The 19,860-nt window shown below is 39.2% G+C and overlaps 1 protein-coding gene across 2 annotated transcripts in view; it reads right to left on the bottom strand.

Moving 5' to 3' along the window:
- Positions 1–8,941: 8,941 nt before the first annotated feature.
- pi4kab (phosphatidylinositol 4-kinase, catalytic, alpha b) overlaps positions 8,942–19,860 on the bottom strand; it is a 28,997-nt gene continuing 18,078 nt past the window's right edge. For both annotated transcript variants that reach the window (XM_005473534.4, XM_005473535.4), the window contains 21 exons: positions 19,621–19,772; positions 19,065–19,172; positions 18,843–18,970; positions 18,523–18,681; positions 18,353–18,432; positions 17,540–17,739; positions 16,771–16,861; positions 15,996–16,163; positions 14,685–14,738; positions 14,474–14,594; positions 13,652–13,781; positions 12,701–12,844; positions 12,523–12,593; positions 11,608–11,714; positions 11,397–11,501; positions 11,178–11,303; positions 10,955–11,075; positions 10,505–10,664; positions 10,338–10,427; positions 10,150–10,233; positions 8,942–10,034 (listed from right to left, as the gene is read on the bottom strand). In XM_005473534.4, coding sequence (XP_005473591.1) covers positions 9,983–10,034; positions 10,150–10,233; positions 10,338–10,427; positions 10,505–10,664; positions 10,955–11,075; positions 11,178–11,303; positions 11,397–11,501; positions 11,608–11,714; positions 12,523–12,593; positions 12,701–12,844; positions 13,652–13,781; positions 14,474–14,594; positions 14,685–14,738; positions 15,996–16,163; positions 16,771–16,861; positions 17,540–17,739; positions 18,353–18,432; positions 18,523–18,681; positions 18,843–18,970; positions 19,065–19,172; positions 19,621–19,772 — 2,451 coding nt within the window. In that variant the 3' untranslated portion in view covers positions 8,942–9,982. The remainder of the gene's footprint in view (positions 10,035–10,149; positions 10,234–10,337; positions 10,428–10,504; positions 10,665–10,954; positions 11,076–11,177; positions 11,304–11,396; positions 11,502–11,607; positions 11,715–12,522; positions 12,594–12,700; positions 12,845–13,651; positions 13,782–14,473; positions 14,595–14,684; positions 14,739–15,995; positions 16,164–16,770; positions 16,862–17,539; positions 17,740–18,352; positions 18,433–18,522; positions 18,682–18,842; positions 18,971–19,064; positions 19,173–19,620; positions 19,773–19,860) is intronic.

Genomic DNA, 19,860 nt, shown 5'->3' with positions numbered 1-19,860 from the left:
CAATAGGTTTTCAATAGAGTTTTTAACCTGATTCCCTTCCTGATGCAACACCAAAGGGACACACACACACACCTCGTCATTGCTTTAGTTGTTTGCAGATTGCTGCGTACACCTGTAGTTCCCATGAAAACGCTTACTTGTCTGTGAATTCTCACTACTAGCTGTGCGGTAGTAAAATTTGTAAAACTTTACAACTGCTTTAGGAGAAGCTGGCAAGTGTTTGCAGACAAGTCAGTGTTTTCCATGCAAAGTTCTGGCAATGAGCAATCAAAAGGAGATTCTCACCAGCTAGCGACTAGTGGATGTCATTGTCATTGGGACCCAGCCTCTAGGCCTCTGTGACTGAGGTCTCATTGACCTAACCCAAGTTAGCATCATGTGGTTAGTGGTCATGCAATTGCAAAACCTCAATCAGGAAAACTTTGACTTTCTTACAGCTGACACTAGGACCCTATGAGGACTGACTCCATTGTGGCCATTAGAGGAACTGCAACCGTGGGACTTGATTTTCACAGGAAATACACAGCTGACTATGGGAATGGTTTTTTTTTTTTTGTCCTTTTTGTTTTTTTCTTTAAATGCCTGTTCAGTGATTCGGTCATGGAGCAGGCACTGGTGCACAGAATTTTTTATAGATTTACTTAATTAAAGCCTCAGTGTTGGGCAATTGTTTTGCAGATGCAATAATCTACCTTGGGTAACAGTAATGTAATAAAATGAAATATAATATCTAACTGTGTGTTTAAACCAATGACTGTAGAAAACTTTTTCTACAGTCATTGGTTTAAACAATTACAAGTGAACTGAAACTAGTACAGCAAACAGTCTGCAGGACAAGCAGATTCTGCAGGGGTAACAGAGGCTGACTAAATCAGACTAAATTACCCTTTTAAAACCACAAGACCAATGAAGGAAACAGATAATAAGCTCAACTAACAATTACAAGACAACACACAACAAATCACAGCTATGTCTGGATCCACAATCAAACTTTTCAAAGAAAAATGCCACATTTTAAATAAAGTTTAACCGTCTTCAGACCAGATGTGGAGGACACCACCAATTATTCCTCACAATGTCATAATCCATTGTTTACTGGTAGCTATCAGAGTAGCTTCCTTTGAACGAGGACTGGAGCACAATAGCTTTATTGCAAGGTGTCCCATTCTGTTAAGTGAGAAAAGGATGACCAGATGCTCTTGGAAAAGCAGATGTCTGACAGGTATCTCCTCACTACCAGAATGAGCCCTTTCATTTGACAGCTTGTGCATTTTGTTGTTTTTTTCCCCACTTATCTGATGCCATAACCAGAGCCATCAGTGGTATTTGGGTGCCTCTCCTCGACTCACACAACAGGAAAATATTGCCTCTCTTATAGGAAACAGCTCTTGAGGATGCTAATCAATATAAATGGTATAACTGGAAGAAGAATAAGGAAACATATGTTCCAGCTGTCACCCCAGATACAGTATATGCTTATTACAGTGCTATGCAGCAAAATACAAGCTCTTTGGAGATGTTTAACCTGCACGCTGTTCTTCCACCATCCCTATAAACCCGGGTGTCACTGAGCTTGCCTTGCAGGTTCCCAAGGGTATTTATATTTTATCAGCCGTTTAAGTATAATGTCTTAGTCATAAACTGTAGCCGTGCTTTTATCAACTCCATACCTCATGGGATTTAGGTGATGTTGACTATAAATAAAAATGAGGCTCACCCATTTCCCCACTTCTTTTAAAGAAGAAAAAAAAAAGACAAACAGGACAGGAAGTGCTTTTCTTTCATTGGTCCCCTGAACAGTACACATGCAATACAAGCCTTAACCACTCTTTCTCTGTGGTTGTGTTTGTAGGTGAATGGATTTGAAACTCGGGTTTATTTGATGCTGTTAATCTGCACTGACAGAGTGCAAAACAGAATTTGACCCATGTAATGTCCTTTTTAATCAGAGTTAATTGACATAGATAGCCCTTCATCACATCTGCATATGCCCTTGTCAACCAAACATGAAGCTTGCAGTTTGAGTCCTGTGTGCTTCCATGTTTGCCTCCAATTGCACCTCCACTGTGAAAAAGTTATAAAGAAAGAAATGTTTCAATTGGGAATAACATGGGTAAAACGAGCCTTGTAACTATTATAGAAATCCCACAGAACTGCTCTCTAAACATCTTCTGTTGCATATTAAACTGTGTACTGTTGTCTTCAAGCTCCTTTTTTGGTTAGGCCTGCACAGTTATGTGAGAACTTTGTGCCACTGGATGGTTCAATTAATATACAGTAACCAGTTTCTCCTTTTACCCTCCAATCTCCTCCCTCCCCTGCTGAGGGGAAAAATGTGTCTCATTCCAATTTAATGCATGGCCAATTCCCACCTCGACAGTGCAGTAATTAAAATCTGAACGCAAAGCCCCATTCATCAGTGGAGATGACAGAGAGACGAGAGGTGGGGGACCGAGGGCTCTGTGCTGTACCCTTGAATTTAGGAGTCCAAACTAGCTCGGGAAGAGTAGAGAAGTGAGCAGGAAGGAGCTGAGGCCGATTTCTCCACACATGTGATTCATGTTGTTTTCAGTTCTGTACTCATTCCTGAAGCGACCACATGCCCAAAGCGTGTTTGTGCGTGAAAATGAATTTGTGCATGCACATAAACATGTTATATTCCTCTGTGTAATTGGAGCTGTGCTTATGCTTCATCCTCCAGTACCTGCAGTGTTGTCGTCTCATTAGCGTAGCACCCAGGAGTTTAAAGCCCCGCCCATCATTTCAGTAATTTCTCCCCTTCCTTATTATGGATCCCCCACCTTTTGCACCCCATGGCAGATTTTCTGTTTTGACAGAAGCCCTGCTGTGCCTGCTTTACACACACACACGCAGACACATACAAACACTCAGAGCACAAACACTGCATGACCGTGACCCTCAGGGAGACCTGTGCATATCCACAATGTCCTACAGGGGTGTGGGGACACCAGTGTGTGTGTGTCATTGTTTGCTGTCTGTGATTGCGCGTGTCGCCACCCAGCAGCTGTTTGCATGTTTTATCCTGCTGTCTATCTGCTCAAGGTTGGGGCCAGCTCTGGCGCCTTGGTGACATCACAAATCTTTAAAAAAAAAAAAGAAACTGCACAACAAAAATCTCCTGTAGTAGATTTTTCCATCATTTTTAATAAGACATGAAAAATCAAAGAGGACTTTATTCAACAGGAATTAAATTATGGGGAAGAATGTGCACTGCAGCTTTTTAAACCGCACAAAAGTTTCCAAAAGAAAGATTTTAGATGCAGCCATGCAGTGTCTTCAGTCCCAGTGGTGGTGGCATATGTCCAAGGCTTTTACGCCACCCTTTCTCCCCCCTTCTCTCTGTCTGCTCCTTTTCTCTCTATCCTGCAGTGGACTGCACTTGAGCTTGAATGGTCAGAGCGGGATAGGCAGCTGCCTGGTCCCTGTGCACCAGAGAGAGAAGGACAGGAGGGGAGAAGGGGGTGCACAGATTTTAATGAGATGCACAGTGTCAATGGCCACTCTCTCTGAAGAGGGCAAGAAGAAAAGGGTGCTCTCTTTTTCTCTCCACTCCCCTCTCCTCTGTGCCCCTTCCTTCCCTCTCTCTGTATCTCCTGCCCTCCTCCCCAGCTGGCGAGGGGCTTTGTTAGGCGCCAGATGATACCCCAGATGCCCCAGCTCAGCCGCCCCTTTTTAGCTACATTCACCAGCCTCCCCTCAGGTCAGAGGTCACCACCGGGCATCTGAATGGGTCTCCGTGGCAACAGTGGCCATGGTGGTTGAGAGAGTGGCAGAGGGTTTTTGTTGTTGACTGGTTATGGACAGTGCTGAATTAATCTGATCCAGGCTCTATGGGGAAAACTGAAATATGATTTGGGGCAAGAAAAACAAACAAACAAAAAGTCATTGTTTTGCTGCAAAAACATCTTTATTCTTATTTAATGTGGAAATTCGTTTAGGTCGTAGCAGTTAAGCGGAAAAGGAGAGTAAGGTGACAGAGACAGAGTGTTTTGGAGAAGCCTTGCATATTTCATACCCAGCACCTAGCTTGTTGGGATGTACTAGAGTTTATATGCCGATGTTCCTATACACTGATCCTGCTCTAGCCCTCTGCTGGGTAAATATATCCAACGCATGATGCAGCTGCCCCAAGGCAACTAATAAAATGCAAAATGGGTCAATTAAAACCTAATTTTAATGACTGAAGAAATGCGGATTAATTCTGTTTTTACAGCCATGAAAGGTTTTTTTTATTGCAGGGATCTGAACAAAAAGATGGACAACAGGTTATTAAAAATGGTGCAATTTTAACAAAAGTATTTTTAAAAACACATGATAACTACAAGTAACTACATGAAAAGCAAGACTTCTTGCTGGGACTGGAAATTCTTACAGATACTTGTTTGTGTGACTGTTTTGTTTTGTTTTTTAACAAAACTTATATGAAAGCACAAAGGCAAACTTTGATTTGTTAGTCATGGTTTGATATTTTGATATCAATACAGACCTCAAAAAGAAGACAAACCTTTACGTATCACAGATTTTTTTAACCCTCTTAAAGAAATGATTTAATCTGATTTAAAACTTTTACAGATAAAATGTGCCAGCTTCCCTCTGCTGTGACTCAAGTAGTCGTGCCGCAGTTCTTCTCCTACCCTCTGTCGGTCACGCTGTCCAAACAGATCAAAGGTCACATGATAAGGAATGGGTGAACACTGGTTTCCATTCAGCAGCCCAACAAATAGCGTTTAACACGTGGGCATCGAGAGAGAAAAAGAAGCTTTGGCTCCAGTGTGTGTCCTGACAGGCGTCTAGGTAGAGGAACTTTTTCAGCCACTGATTTGTTATGCAAATACAGTATTTTCTACTAAATACAGTGGAATATACCATTGTGATGGATTTAGTCTGACTGTGCGTGCTGGCTGTGTGTGCATACACATGTATGTTTGTGTAAATGTTTGTTACCCACAGGGAAACAGTGACTCTGTGCTTTTCTTTAGTCATCACAACCTTAGATAACAAAACTGATCAGCGTCAGCAGCGCAGAAGAGAGGCTGCCCCTGCAAAATCCAGCCTCATACAAAAATGTGACCAATTACAAGGAGTTGATTTTTTTCCTTCTGATAGTTTACTTAGCTGACAGTTTTATTAGAAAGCTTAAGCACAAAAGTCTTTGCAATGAATGTTACCTTCAGGAAGGCTTTATAAATAAGTTCAGTTTTTTAAGAATGGCATTAGACAAACTGTAATTGTAGTTTGTAGTGTTTTTAGGGAGCTGTTGACTATTTTCCAAATATTCAGTTCTTGTATACTGCTGTACATGCAAGTGTAGGCCTGTGCAATCCAAAGATGGATTGGGAGGTTTGATAATAGCTTATTCATTGTAAACGGCAAAATTAGTGACTTAATATATATGCAAATTACAACATGTGCTATTAATAGACCAGCTATCCATCATTGGGGAAATTTAAACGGAAGACCTGCTTGCTGTCCTTTTAAACACCTATAATCTGAGCTAAGTCACGCAAACATCAGGGTGCAATGCATTTTGAAGTTGCACACAGAGATAATTATGAATGCAGTTTTTCTCACCCCAGATAGATGGGAATAATATTGAAGTTTCTGACTAAACTCAATGGCTTTCATCTGTTTCTATTTCTTCTATTTCTTCAGTAATAATTTGGTCTCATGGTCTGTGAAGTTGGTAATATGATCCAGTAATCCATTCGAAGCTACAATGAAGGGCAGATACTATAGTATTTATTGGAAATTTCAAGGATAAAAAAAAAAGTAATAATAAAAATTTAAAGAAATGTGACTTTAGTGTGGCACTGGTCCCACTCTCCCATGAAAAAAAATGAATCAGCACTGCTATTCACCACCCTGCAGCCACTATTCCTGATTAGCTCCAGCTTCTCATTAAAAGGCCTAACTGTCTGCTCTGGGCATTTGGACAAATAGCCCTTTCTACTCAACTCCACTCCTCACATCTGTGATGGCTGGAACAATTCAGAGAAGAGTTAAATACTGCAGAGCACATGGCGGGCATGCAGGGTCGCTGACGTTCAGGAGGCATGAATGTGTCACAAGGAAGCCTTCAGAGAGATACAGAGCCACATCATCTGTCTGTTTACAGACAGACAAAAGAAAAGAAAATAAGATTTCTCTGTTAACACATCACAGGGTTTTCACCAGTTAGAGGGTCATCCAGAAAACCACAATGTGTGGACAATTTCTAACATGTGCTGACATTCTTATACCAATCACTCCATCACAAGTAGCACCTAATGGCATTTAGCATCCACAGACTAACACATTAACTCAACTGCACTTCATACTGTCAGCATCAAAATACATCCAGTGTGAAATCCGTATCTAATGCTCAAAGCATCATTCTCTTTTTGTGATTTTCCCCATTTGCACACATAAAACAAACAAAAACAATATTTGAATGAAAGACAGGTTGTGAGAAACAGACGTGTACCAGTCTGGTGTCATTTATACCCATGCACTGAGTAATAGATGGATATCATGATGGCTCTTGGGTGCAAAATGCAACAATATAACACCAAATAAAACACAAAACAAAAAGCTAAAGACAACTTTTCACTAACTTTTCTAAAGGGTCATTGAACATTTTGAAATCTTGTCTATTCTGATTTGCATTTTGCATTTGTTGTTGCTTTTTCTTTCTTGTTGTGTTTTCTATAATAATGTGTTTGGGCCAATAAATAAATGAAAATAAATGAATGAACTCATAGACCCCTTAATGTTGCATCTATATATATATATATATATACATACAAAGATCCTAAATTTGAATGTCTTGTGTCAAATCACTACACCTGTATGGCCAAGATGTGTTGCAGTGATGCAGCAACATCAAAATGACATCAGTGTGTTCCCTCCTGTGAGTCAGTACACAATCAAATTTTAACCAAACAGAGTGTGAAGAGTACACCGACATGTAACCATCAGCACCTTTTTCCCCACATTGAAATATGTAGACGTTTGATGAAAATCACTGCAAAAAAAGAAGCAGAAAAAACTAAGCAAGTGTGCTATCATGGGATCTTTGCTACACTCACTCACTCCATCTGACTGGTTGGCCTCCAGCGTGTGCTGACCCTGGGCTGGTTCGGCTCTATCACTCCCATCTGGTGATGCAACCAGCAGCCCACTCCAAATGCACTCTAAGCTGCAGTATATAAAGGCTGCCTGTTAAAAGTTGAATAAATGAATAAGTCACATAAGCAGACTTGGCTGAAACTTCATTTCTAAACAGAAAATTTTGATTTTTTTTCCAACTTCATCTTTTATTAGCTGTTGAACTATTGTTTTTGACGTATGTGTTTGATTATTCACCTAATTTTTTTTTTAATCCAAGTGCTGCTGTATGAATCTGAAGTAAAACCTTTGAGTTTGAAATACCTTTTGGGCTTGTCTGTGTTTATTATACTCTTATTCCAGCATCAGTCTGTTTAATGTAACATGTTTGGCTAGAGTATTTCATACACTTCATACAACAGAAACAGGAGTGTACAAGTTCACCTCCATTTAAAGTCAAACTGCTGTCAGAGGGCACCATGTTCTCCAAAAGCTGAGTCTGTCAGCGCATCTCTAAATGCTTGAAGGCACACTTGAGGTCATTTTTATCAGAGGGAAAAGATTTGGTAGCATTCTTGTTATGTCTTGTGCCATGACAGCCATCCTCACAACACAAGGATGAATATTACAGTTACTGATAAGGTGTCACAGAAATCAGCAGTATCTTTTTGAGCAGCTCAAGAACTTGGACACAGATTAAATGATGCCAGTATGTGCTGCCCTCTGGTGGATGTACAATCAACTGTTAAATCAGGGATCTTTAACAGAAACAAATCACAGATTGTCTCATGATCACAATACCATTCATTGGCCACAAAAGTGATGGTTTCATGATAAAGTGATTATCCAATACTCGGTATATAGCACGACTGTCAACTATGATATATTCACTGCATTGTGGTTAGTGTGTATCTGTGATCAGTATTACTAGATTGTGGTCTGGACTTTGGACATTGCGAAACCTTGATTGTTTTCTTTTTCAGCCACTGTGTTTCTGGATATTTTATATGAGGTGTTTGTGCTCATATGCTGTTTGGCTTTCACCAGGTGATGTGCTGTGCAAATGGCCAAATGTCTCAACTTTGTTCTCATCTGTCCTACAAGAGGAGGATTTCTCAGATGTAACTTTGCAAATCTATGCTGTTCATTTTTAGAGATACATTTTCTCCTAGGAACCAAATAAGCTGTACTTATTCGATCTTTTCGTAATTGTACTTTAATGAACGAATAAAAGGCTGATCGAGGCTTTTTAAGTCTGAGATGCAGCTCTTGGGGTTTATGCAGTTTCTTTACTGACCTTGGGACGAATTTGCTGGGACATCCACTCCTGGGAAGACTGTGGCATTGTGTTAGTACACCTCAATGCTCCAGACCAGCAAATTGCCAAAACATGTGGTTTTATAGAGGTGGTCACACTTACTTGTGATCAGTTAATTAAGTGCATTTTACCAGGAGCACCTAGCTGCTACTTACTCTCTTAATTCCCATGGAAGCAGTCAGTTTTTAACAGGACTGAATAGAGTTGTTTTCACATGACTGTATCACTCTGACTCACTTCCCCTGCTGTTGGCTTTGTCCGAATTATTTCTTCAGTGCAAGTTAATTAACTTCTGTCCACTTGATCCTCTCTCGCTTGATAAGTTCTACCTAAAGAAGTCATACTGTAGCAAGTCTGAGCAGTCAAACTGCATGATAACTCAATTTAAATATAAATATTGGCATTTTGCACCAATATGATCATATACTGCTCAATATTTTGTTTCAACTTTACAGTACCACCAAGTGTAACGCCTTCTGTTCTGGTCAATAAGAAGTTTAACAAGGTATCAAGAAATACTGTGTCTTCAGTGATAATTCTTTATTTGATTTCATATCTTATGCATTCTCATTCAAAAGGCATGAAGATAGAAAAGGAGACAGAAAATGGGTCATGGCTATAAATATATAAAGAGGCAAAATCTTTACAACCAGTAACAATACATGAAGGCTTAAGCTGACCGTACAGAAATGGGGCACAGCACTGTGGATTACTAAAATATTTTTGAACAAAAGCCACATTGGACACAAGCTACATGGTAGTTAACATTTAACTTCATGCAACTGCCCAACAATTAAGCTGTGCCTTACCTTCACAGACAAACAATAGAAAAGACTGATTTATAGCCATTTATTACCCCTCCCCATTTGACAATGCTAAATATACAAATCTCAGCCCCAGTGTTTCCCAGAACATGTGAGCATCATTTCTTCTGTTGAAAGTGGAAATATGAAAAATACATACAGTGTAACTCAAGTCTATACAGTCAAGTCTCACTGTAAATACAAGTACCATGCCACAGATCAAAGTACTCTGACTGGTCCATTAAAAAGAGAAGCACAGTAGTACAGTCAAGTACGAGATGACAGAATAGGCCACAATGGTCAGAACTGAAACTGGTCTACTTTAGCTACTTTAAGTATCCAATTACATTTCAAACCCCACCTAAAAATCAACAGAAAGCACATTCACGGACATTATAAATTATTTAAATTTGGCACAAACGCTGATAAAGTATTTTACTTAACGTGCAGATTAACAAGCTTTTTTTTTCTAAGTACACAGAAGTCAAGATGCCAGTGCAATAGAATAATTATTAAGAATATAATTGATTTTCATTTGACATAATAAATAAGAGAAAACACAACTAATGTAAAGCAAAAATGTTTTCATAATTAAACAAGACGCTAAAACAAACACAAGGGACAGCAGCCAACAATCAGCAAAAACAGTGAGCCACAATCTTCATTGGTGAACATCATCAAAGGCACACACGCAAACTCACGCACGCACACACTATGTACCAGCCAGTATATGCACATGCTTAGGCACGAATGTTTAATATGGGATCTGGTTTTGGTAATACTGGATCATGTCGTAGGTCCTACTCCTGTTTAACACAAAGGAAAAAAGAAGAAGGATGCAATCAGAAATCTATATATACATATTTTATTTGTTTTATTTTTACATATATACATATACATAGAAAAAAAAAATCTACCAACCTGTTGCTGAGGAAGCAATTCTGGATGACTTTGATGATGAAAGATGCTGCATCTTTTTCACTCAAACCTGGGTTGAATCGCTGCCTAGATGTGGGGAAACAAGATTTTTAACAACAACAGCAACTAGCATTGAAGGTTCTAATCAGCTTATTCATAGCAGCACAAAACGCAAAAACATTCTCACTCACTTGAGCAATTTGATGGTCTGTCCTCTGAAGCAGGGAAGACCAGTGTCCAGCATGAGCGTGACCAAGGAGACGACTGCATCCATGTAGGGCCTGATTCACCACAGAAACTTGTCTTAATGTTACATGTTACCAGTCAAAGATCAGTTATTATTTTCTTCAGCACTCACCTGACAGCCAGGTATCCCCTCACGCACATCTCCATGAACCACTTGAAGGGTGTCGCCTCCATCTTTCCACCCATGATCATCACCATTTCATCGGTTAGCTTGATATCTGGCTCCCAGCCGAGGTTTCCACCGGGAGAACTTTCAAACATGAACCCAAAGTCTGGAAACAAATAAACACACCGATGCACTTTCAATAAATTTATATGACTTTGTTAAAAGAGGAGTTTGGTGGGGAAAAGATAATGTCATGTAACATGCACATGCACATGTATGAACCTGGCCATGGAGTAAGATCATAGAAATACATTTCTTCGCGTTACAAGTAACGCGTTACTGCCCATCTCTGTTAGTGAGACACAGTTCATGGGGAAAAACTGGCAATTTTACTTGAAAATCAAAAGAAGCAACCGAAATGACAGTTTCAATAAGAGAACCACACTGAATACACACCAATGTGAATAAGGTGGCCCTGGCTGTCCAGCATGATGTTGCCATTGTGTCTGTCTTTTATTTGCAGCAGGAAGAGCAGCAAGCTGTAAGCTGCCATACTGCGAATAAAGTTGTACCGTGCCTGAAAGGACAAGCGTTGGAGGGAATATGAAAAAATCTGTCAATAAGAAATATGGTCTTTTAACTTTCAGATGACTAGAAAAACCTAAGATTCAGTATTTACCTTCTGGAAGGCCAGAGTGGATTCATCTCCATACTGGTTCCTGAAATAGTCGTACATCCCAAAGTCTGTCTGTCGGCCCAGTTGGTCACGAGACTTGCAGTCAGGGATGCACTCAATCACTCCACACTGTGGCACAACATCAGAAAGAGGAGGAATAAGAGGAAGTATAGATTTGCACATTCAGTAGTTCATGTAAGGAAGGAGTTGGTGTGAACTTACTCCTGGAGCAGTGGCCACCACCCTGTACGGAAACACATAGAGATCGAGGCCCACCATCTGGAAGATGTTCTTAAAGAGGCTGATGATCTGAAGGGCCAGCATGTCCTGTGAACACAAATCAGCAAATAGTAGAGAAAATTAAATCTGGCTAAAATAGAGATAGCAATGATAGTTGGGGAGAGGTTAATTATCAGAAGTGTGAAAGTGAGACCTGTCTGCAATCATCTCCAACTTTGAAGATGGCTGCCTGCCAGCAGATCCTCTTTGCCTCCTCTTCACTCTTCCTCTCATCCACCGAATCTGAGCGACACAGCAGACCTGAGGGAGAGACGTTATGGCGCACTTTTAATCTGAGCGTAACTTTAATAAATATTTGTACAGCAGTTTTAAGGCACATTAAAGATAAGCGTACATATCTAACAAACAAACACACAGTCAGACACATGATTGTACACTCATCCTTCAAACAGATTCACACACACTCGCATTAGAAGAACAAGAGGCAAAAAATAATGGGCAAAAGATTAATGAAGAGCTAATCCTTAGAGATTAGTTTTCAGCAGTCATTTAAAACAAAGCACAAATTTAGCCGAATCTATTAGATTTAACAAATATTACAGTTATGTATAAAGAAAAGAGATATGGACCAAGGATTAAGCCCTGGGTGACTCCACATACTAGTGGTGCTGATGACGACATACAGATGTTAATATGAATTCTGATGTGTCTGTTGGATAAGTGTGACGAGAACCATGTGACCAGTTTCAGAAGTATTAAAACTACTCTGTATCCCCCGTTCACTCAGAAATTGTATTTTGGTCCTTACTGCGCTTGAGCTTCATCATACAGAATAATGCATGTTTAAAGTTTGAGTCTAAGATTTGCACCAATAACACAAATTATCTGAAAGCCAATCCTGGTCCGATTGATCTAACTAAAGCAAAATTAAAACCCTGCATTACACCCTGAAGAGAGACATTAAGTGATGCAGGACTAATCTTGTAACCAGTAAACACTTTATGATTGGAGGAACTTCAGTTAATTTCTAACTAGTTAATTGAAACACACATTGTTGTGCACACCAGGGCAGCACATGTTTGAAGGAGCCCTTTAACATAACCAGTACCTTCTTTTTCCAGCTCAATGACTCCACACCTCTTAACTTTGAACTTGGCCAGGTAGGGAGCCTTGGCAGCACTAAACAAAAACACAAAGAGTAGAAAAGCATATTTTTACACTTTAACATTTCACTGTGTTTTATTTTAATTCTTAAAAATTTTAAAAATGTTGGTTGTTAGGCCCACCTCTGCATAGGAGTACCAGATTTGTAATCTATATCCAAAACTATGGCCTCTGGGTTACTGGGCAGATAACAGCCAGGCTGGACTTTGATCTGTGACATGGCTTCCAGACAGGCCCTCTTCCTCTCCTCTCCTTTGGGAAAGGGTCTGACAAGGACAAACAAAACAACTTAAACACACAGAGTTACAACACTTCTAGGTTTATTACCTCTGTTACTTAGAAAAGCATGCATGGGTATCTCCATGAATGACTCCAGATCATATGTGACAGCCAGGCTCTGCTGTCAACCACAGAGGGGAGCCGCCAGGGTAGAGTCTTGAAGTCAGGGGACAGAGGCTTCTCCCCTGGCTTGTTGCAATTAGTGCTGTAATAAGGGCAGAGGGGAATTTCCCAACCTCTAGTGGGCTGACAAAACACTCTCTGTATCAAGGTTGTCAGAAAACAGCTCATCAGCTGCAGAGTGTACACACTGGTGGACAGGCGGTCAGGGGCTGGGGAAACACAGCATAGGCTGTTTTCCAAAATTAAGTATGATGGGAGTGACAGCGAAGCAACAAATAGACAAATAAATGAACAACAAAGGGATTTAAAGAGCAAAACACTGGAGTCAGGGGAAGGAACAAAGCTTCTTGGCTCATGGGAATAAGTGTTATCACTTCATGAACACTTTGCAGATTACCAAGAGGGAATGGATCTTTTTAAACAGAAAGGCTCAACTCCAGCAGTTACTTTGAAATCTCTGAAAAAAGTCAGAACATTAACTTGATATTTTTTCATCTTTTGTCTCAGATGTTCATGAGTTTTGAGATTGAGGAACATAGTTAAGGAAAAAAGAAAAAAATAATAATTTAAGGAAGCAACACTGTAGCAAAAGTTCACTTTGGAAACGCCCTAAAACGTAAACCATTTAAAATTCATAAAAGCACAGTGAAATAAATAGAGTGTTTTCATACTTAATAATGGCTGACACATTGGTTATTTCATTGAAGAAGTCAAACTCCCTCTGGTAGAAGTCTTTGGCCGGGCCAGACAGTGAATTGATGATCTCCTCAACCATCTGTTCCAACAGTTCTCCTATGTCCGCTGCAGGAGGACAGAAGATCTTGAGTTTTTGCAACTGTAGCAACATATTGCAATATTTACACTGAACATTTCACATCTGGTAGTTGCAGCAACCAACTGGTCACCCAGAGGTTGAACATGCAATACTTTCAATGGCAGATTGCCTGCTGAAGGTTGCCCAACCTCCAGACAAACCGGTGAAGGTTTGCAATTAACTTCAATGGAAAATGCAGATAGATTGCCAAACCTTGCAATCAATCTGAGTCAGTCTGCACCCATAACCACCTGACCAGTTGCCAACTGGTTGTATTCTGGTTATAATCCTATATAAAAGAAAGGCTATGCATTTATGTCATTTTGCAGTTAAATCATCATCCTGCAGAAATCTGTGAGGTTCTGTAGTTTATACGATAGCAAAACATTTGTAGTTTTTGAAGATGTAACACAGGTAACCACTGTATTCTCATAAAGAGATTTTATGTGATTTCCAAGTTGACCCAAACTGACAGAAGACTGTCTTTACTAACGTTTTATCGCCATCTTGAGGCACCAAGATGCTTTGGAGAAAACACCAGACTGTGAGTGGTCACAGACGTGGTCTGGTCCATTTCAAAAGGCAACAAGATTATTGGTCATTGCACATGGTCTAGACCCCCTGCTTTTTTTATTCTGAGTGTAGCATAGTGAAGAAATAGTGAAGGTGAGCATCTCACGGTCTTTTTGGTTTCCTTCCTCATCCAGGTATATGTTGGTCTTCATGTTCCAGATGAACTGGTGAGCCAGCAGCTGAGACTTCTGAGCAGCCCACAGGATGTACTCTCTCACATAACCCATCTGCACCAGGATGCAAACAGGGAAAGTCGATCATTTATTCATGTTAAGAGGGCTCTGAATAAGAAAAGACTCAGAAAATATGATAATTACCTTGTCATAACGAAGAGCTTGGACAATTTGAGGAATGTAAAACAAAATGGCATCCTAAAAAGAGAATAAAAACAAAAAAGTAATTAACACAACAATTTAGCTTATTACAGTAAACTTCACTCAAATGTCATTTCTAATCATGTTTAAATTGTAAAGGAAATTTGTCAGGGGAAACGAAGGTACTTTCCCAACCCTTTTTCAACTGATAACCTAAAAACCGTCTATCATGCACATAAATCTTCTTTAATATCAATATTAGAAATAAAATAAAACTATAAATTTTCTGTAAACTGCATCTGGACAACCATTAGCCCACCACTACTCAATTGTAACTGTAGCTACTGTATTTAAACTGTTATTATTTATTTTTTTTAAACTGATAACATAATTTGTCGATCTATAGCAGCCATTACCAAAGTCGGGCCGTGGCCCACTTAAATCCAGAAAACCGCATGGGGCCCACCCAATCTTCAATCTACACTCTTATCAACATACAACATAAAGTGATGTGTTTCCTTAAAAAGGAACACAGGCGGTTGGCTATAAATTGCTAATGCTACCGAGTTATATGCAAAGTTTTAAAGCTAATGTGTGACCCACCTGCCACAGGGAGGTGGATCACACATTTCACAAACCTCAATGAAAGAGCAGTAAATTTAGATCAGAGTAATATCACAAACTACCTCCTATTACCAAAAAAACATTTTTATTCACTTTTTATATAAATAAATGAATAAATGTTTATAAATCTACATACTTGTAATTTCTCTTATTAATCGTCCCACCAGGAGACCTCACCCCACAGTTTGGGAATCATTGATTCATACAGTTAACTTACATGATCAACTAGCTACACATTTGTTCATCCTCCATTTAAATGTACTGTTTTCCACTGGAAGTTCAACTTCTACCACCATGTTTGCAGATGTGGAATTGATATTTGAAGGCCCTGTCTCTCTCCTATAATTTCTATGGTTAACCTACACGGTTATCCAACACTTTAATAACTTATTTTAACTGTTTATCTGACCTTATTAACTGTTTTCAAGTTTAATTGTTTGCCTACAGTATCAGATGTTATTTTCAACTGTTAGCCATAAATCTCAGGGGGCTGGTTTAACTATCCACTCACTTTTTAACCATCTAGTAAACAGCTATGAATTTCCTGTCGCTGCCCATTTGAATACTTTATCAATTTGTGTTAGTCAAATCTTAACTTTTCTTGAATTAACTGTAACAGCTGGGTTCATCTTCACACCCATGTGAAAAAAATGAAAATAATTGAAAAAGAAAATGAAAATAATAACATACGGGAGGAAAGGAGCGGAGCACTTTGACCCCATACTGGGCTGTGAGGGGATGAGGAGGGTACATGGACGAGAAGTAGGATAGTCCAGTTGGCGGGTCTGCTGGAGCCCAGCACAGGATATGACTCAGCTCTGGAGAGTCAGCATCAATTGTGTGCCATGTCACCAGAAACTGTAGAAAAACATCAAAAAGTGTTAAAATTGAATCCACATTTGCAACATTACCATGATAGGTCCCATATAATGTAACACAGGATCAGCCCTGATTGTGTGCCAACTATCTACCAGAGGAAACTGTGTTTATTAGTTACTAAATTAACTGGAATAAACAAAGAGCATTATCTGCAAAATTACAGTGGTCTTTGGGGAAAGCTGTGTTTTGCTTCCCCTGCTCCTTCTTTAAACAGGTACAAGGCTCATTAAGAGTTCAATCACGCAAAACTAAACACAAAGGACTGGAGAGGGCTGGAGGGAAAACGATTACTCAATAACACAACAATTTCTCATGTGACACTATAGCCACTTAAAAAAAAAACCTAAGTGACAAACAAAAACTTTTTAGTTTGTTCATAAAATGTGTTAGTTTCATGATGCCAGTTACTGTGTCAATGGTCATTTGTGATTTGTTCTGGATGTTTAAGCCTTTACTGAAAACCAGCTGACTTACAGCACACATGATATTTGCTCGACACTTTAAAATAAAAGCATCATGAATGAAACCAAACAGACAATTGTCACAATCCACCTGGTGGTTTGTGAAGACAGGTGGTAGACCTCACCTTGACCGCCTCAGGAACGTCACACACAGCAGCTGGATCCATTCGCACTAAACGAGTCACCTCAGAGACAATAGCCTCTGTGTTTTTGAATCTGAAACACAATAAATAAATAAAATTAAATAAATGGCTAATGTCTTTCCATAAATGACACTTACTTTATTTCAACAACAAAATTATTTGAGCTAAACAAACAAAGTCAGCCATCTGTTGTTGTTTCATGTTATTTTAAAGCAGTTTCGTGGCCAGTGAGTTTTTTCCCCTTGTTGTTTTATTGATATTTTGATATTTGTTTACCAATAACTAGATTTTTAATTTAGCAATGGTGAAGACGAGTGTCAGAGGTGACTTGCGACAGCAAGAAGTGCAAGAATGAAAGGGAAGAACTGCCATCATGTATGGTTTGGAAACGATGGCACTGACAAAAATACAGAAAGCCAAGGTGAACATGTGATGTTAACATTTTTAGTGGGACCCCAAGATGGACAAGACTACAAATGAGCCTATCAGAGGGACAGCTCAGTTTAAGCATTTTAGAGACAAGGTTAGAGAGGCGATGTTGAGGTTTGGACATGTGCAGATGGTGGATACACGGCACAAAGGATGCTGTAGCATTATTTTGTTATTTCGGAATTTAAAATAAGATTTTTTTATTTATGCTTTTTACTTTAACTGTTTTCTGTTGAATACAAGCATTCAAGTTTTTCAAATTAGACGAAATGTATTACATTTATGAAACATAGGATGCAAGGCATTTTGATTTTCTGTGTACCTGGCAGGCAGCTGGAGGGCAAGGTAGGGTGCTATGCTCCACGCTAGATTGACGTTGTCCTTCCACTGTTTCTCCGTCAGACTGATGTATTTGGATCTCCAGTTAGCAATACTCGTCTCCACTGACTGTTCTGTAGTAATGGCAAGCTCTTGAGTGGATAATGGATTGTACCATATTGTCAGCCGCTCAATCTCACTGGCCTGGAAAGAAACATACAAGTTTAGATCAGTTGGATTTCACGTAATTTGCATTATGAAGTTTGTGAAACATAAAGTAGCTTTTTGGTCACATCAAGCCCAAATTAAAAAGGTGACCTATTATGCTTATTTACATTTGTTATTATTGAACTCCACTTGAATGATTTCCAGTTCAATTTAACCCTTATTTATGTCATTCAAGTTTATTGTCTGCCTGAAACAAGTTCCTCAATCTTCAAGCCACCCTCCCTGCAAGTCAACTTCTTCTTACTGGCTGCCCAGTCAGAGAGTTTGAAGAGCAGACAAGTGGAACTGCTGTGCCACAACTGACCATATTAAGGCTACCCGCTGTCAGTGACATCATGCAGAGCCAAGAGTAGAAAAAAATGTCTAAAACCTGAGCTTATGGCTCATAGAGAATACTTGTATATACTCTGACTTCAGGATTTTTACATTTTATTCATGTTTAATATAATCATGCAGCACTGTAACAGAAAATTCTGAAAAGCATAATAGGTCCACTTTCAACTATCTATTCATAAAAAGAAAAATACACTAAAGCATGCGCTTCACTTTATTACCACATATTTGTGAATAATAATACTTGTTGAAATACCAGTAAAGCCAGAAGAAGAGTCCTGCGTTTCATGTAATACTTGTGCAGCTGGGTGCCTCTATTGCTTTTTTTAGACAGTCCTGAAATGTATAAAGAAAGAGTGGTGAATAAGAAGCAGAGTCACTGTAACCAACTTCGCATGTATAATTTTAACACACTGTGTGTTTTACCTGATTTCTTGGATATGGTGGACATCCCTGATGACAGAGGGTATGTGTTGATCCATCCCTGAGCAACCTGCTGCCTCTGACCCACTGCTACATCGAGACTGCTTCGGCTGTCTGTCACTGCCACGACAGACAGGCTGTTCACAGACATGTCTTGGGGATCTGTGTAACAATAAATACCAAACATAAACTTTAAGAAAATAATACTGATAGATTAAAATCCTGTGACTGTTTTTTTCTGTTCAAAGCATCAGTATAACATCACAGAGTGATGACAATAGCTGTACAAAACAGTAATTAATTAATAATTACTGAAGATATACCTGGAGGAACCAGCTGGTTGGCAGTCAGATATTTCTTGTCAGACTGCAAGCTGGCATAAAACTTGATCATTATACTGATGTCTTCTCTCAGCCTTTTATCTGTTTGAGTGGGAAATCTGGGAGCAACGCTACACAGAAACAAACATAACAAATAAGTCATTAAACAGCTTTAAAGACACTAAACAGAGTTTTCTTCATCGCAAAGAAAACTAGTTTTATTACCTGAAGTAGTCAAAAGCTGTGGAATAGATTTTCTCTCGCAGTACGTTCCTGATGGTAGCATTTGTCACCACATCAGCATGCAGAAGATTCAAACCAAGAGTCAACAGTCTGAAATAAAACAAAGGGATGATACAAGAGTTTAGGATTATGCATTTGTCATTGCTGCTGATAGAATAGAATAGAATAGAATAGAATTCAGCTTCATTGTCATTGCACATGTTACAAGTACAAGGCAACGAAATGCAGTTTGCATCCATCCAGAAAGTGCTTTAACAATAATATAGATTTATTACAGAATATGGATCTATTATAGGTATATTACAATTTACACAGTATGAAGGTATGTTATGAATATACTATAGCTATAAGTATGTACAGGCTATAGCTGTAGTGAGTGTACAAGCTATGTACAGGCTATGAACAGGTTATACATGTGGTTAAAAATATGAAAACTATACAGATTGTAGATATACAATTGCGAGTTTAAATAAACAGTTGTAAATAGTTGTATTTGTAAACAAATACTGTGATTGCCACAGTATTTCAAAGTAAACACCTGAATCTTGGTCCAATGGCAGCAACATGTTTGTTAATGCTGCTTTTTGATCCTCCTACATTCAGAGACAGAGATCTCTGTAAAATGGCGGTGAAAATCTCCACTTGGTCAGCACTGGAGTACTTGGCTATCTCGAACCTCTGCACCAGAAACTTGAAGAAGGAAAGAAAAAGAAAATGTTTATGTTCCCAACCTTTACCAGTTTGTAGAAACAAATAAGCTTTGTAGGTGATGAGATCC

The sequence above is a fragment of the Oreochromis niloticus genome, linkage group LG12 (assembly GCF_001858045.2).
Source record: "Oreochromis niloticus isolate F11D_XX linkage group LG12, O_niloticus_UMD_NMBU, whole genome shotgun sequence".
Taxonomy (NCBI): Eukaryota; Metazoa; Chordata; class Actinopteri; order Cichliformes; family Cichlidae; genus Oreochromis; species Oreochromis niloticus.
The sequence above is the reverse complement of the archived record's forward strand: the minus strand, read 5'-3'. Positions and strand labels throughout refer to the sequence as shown.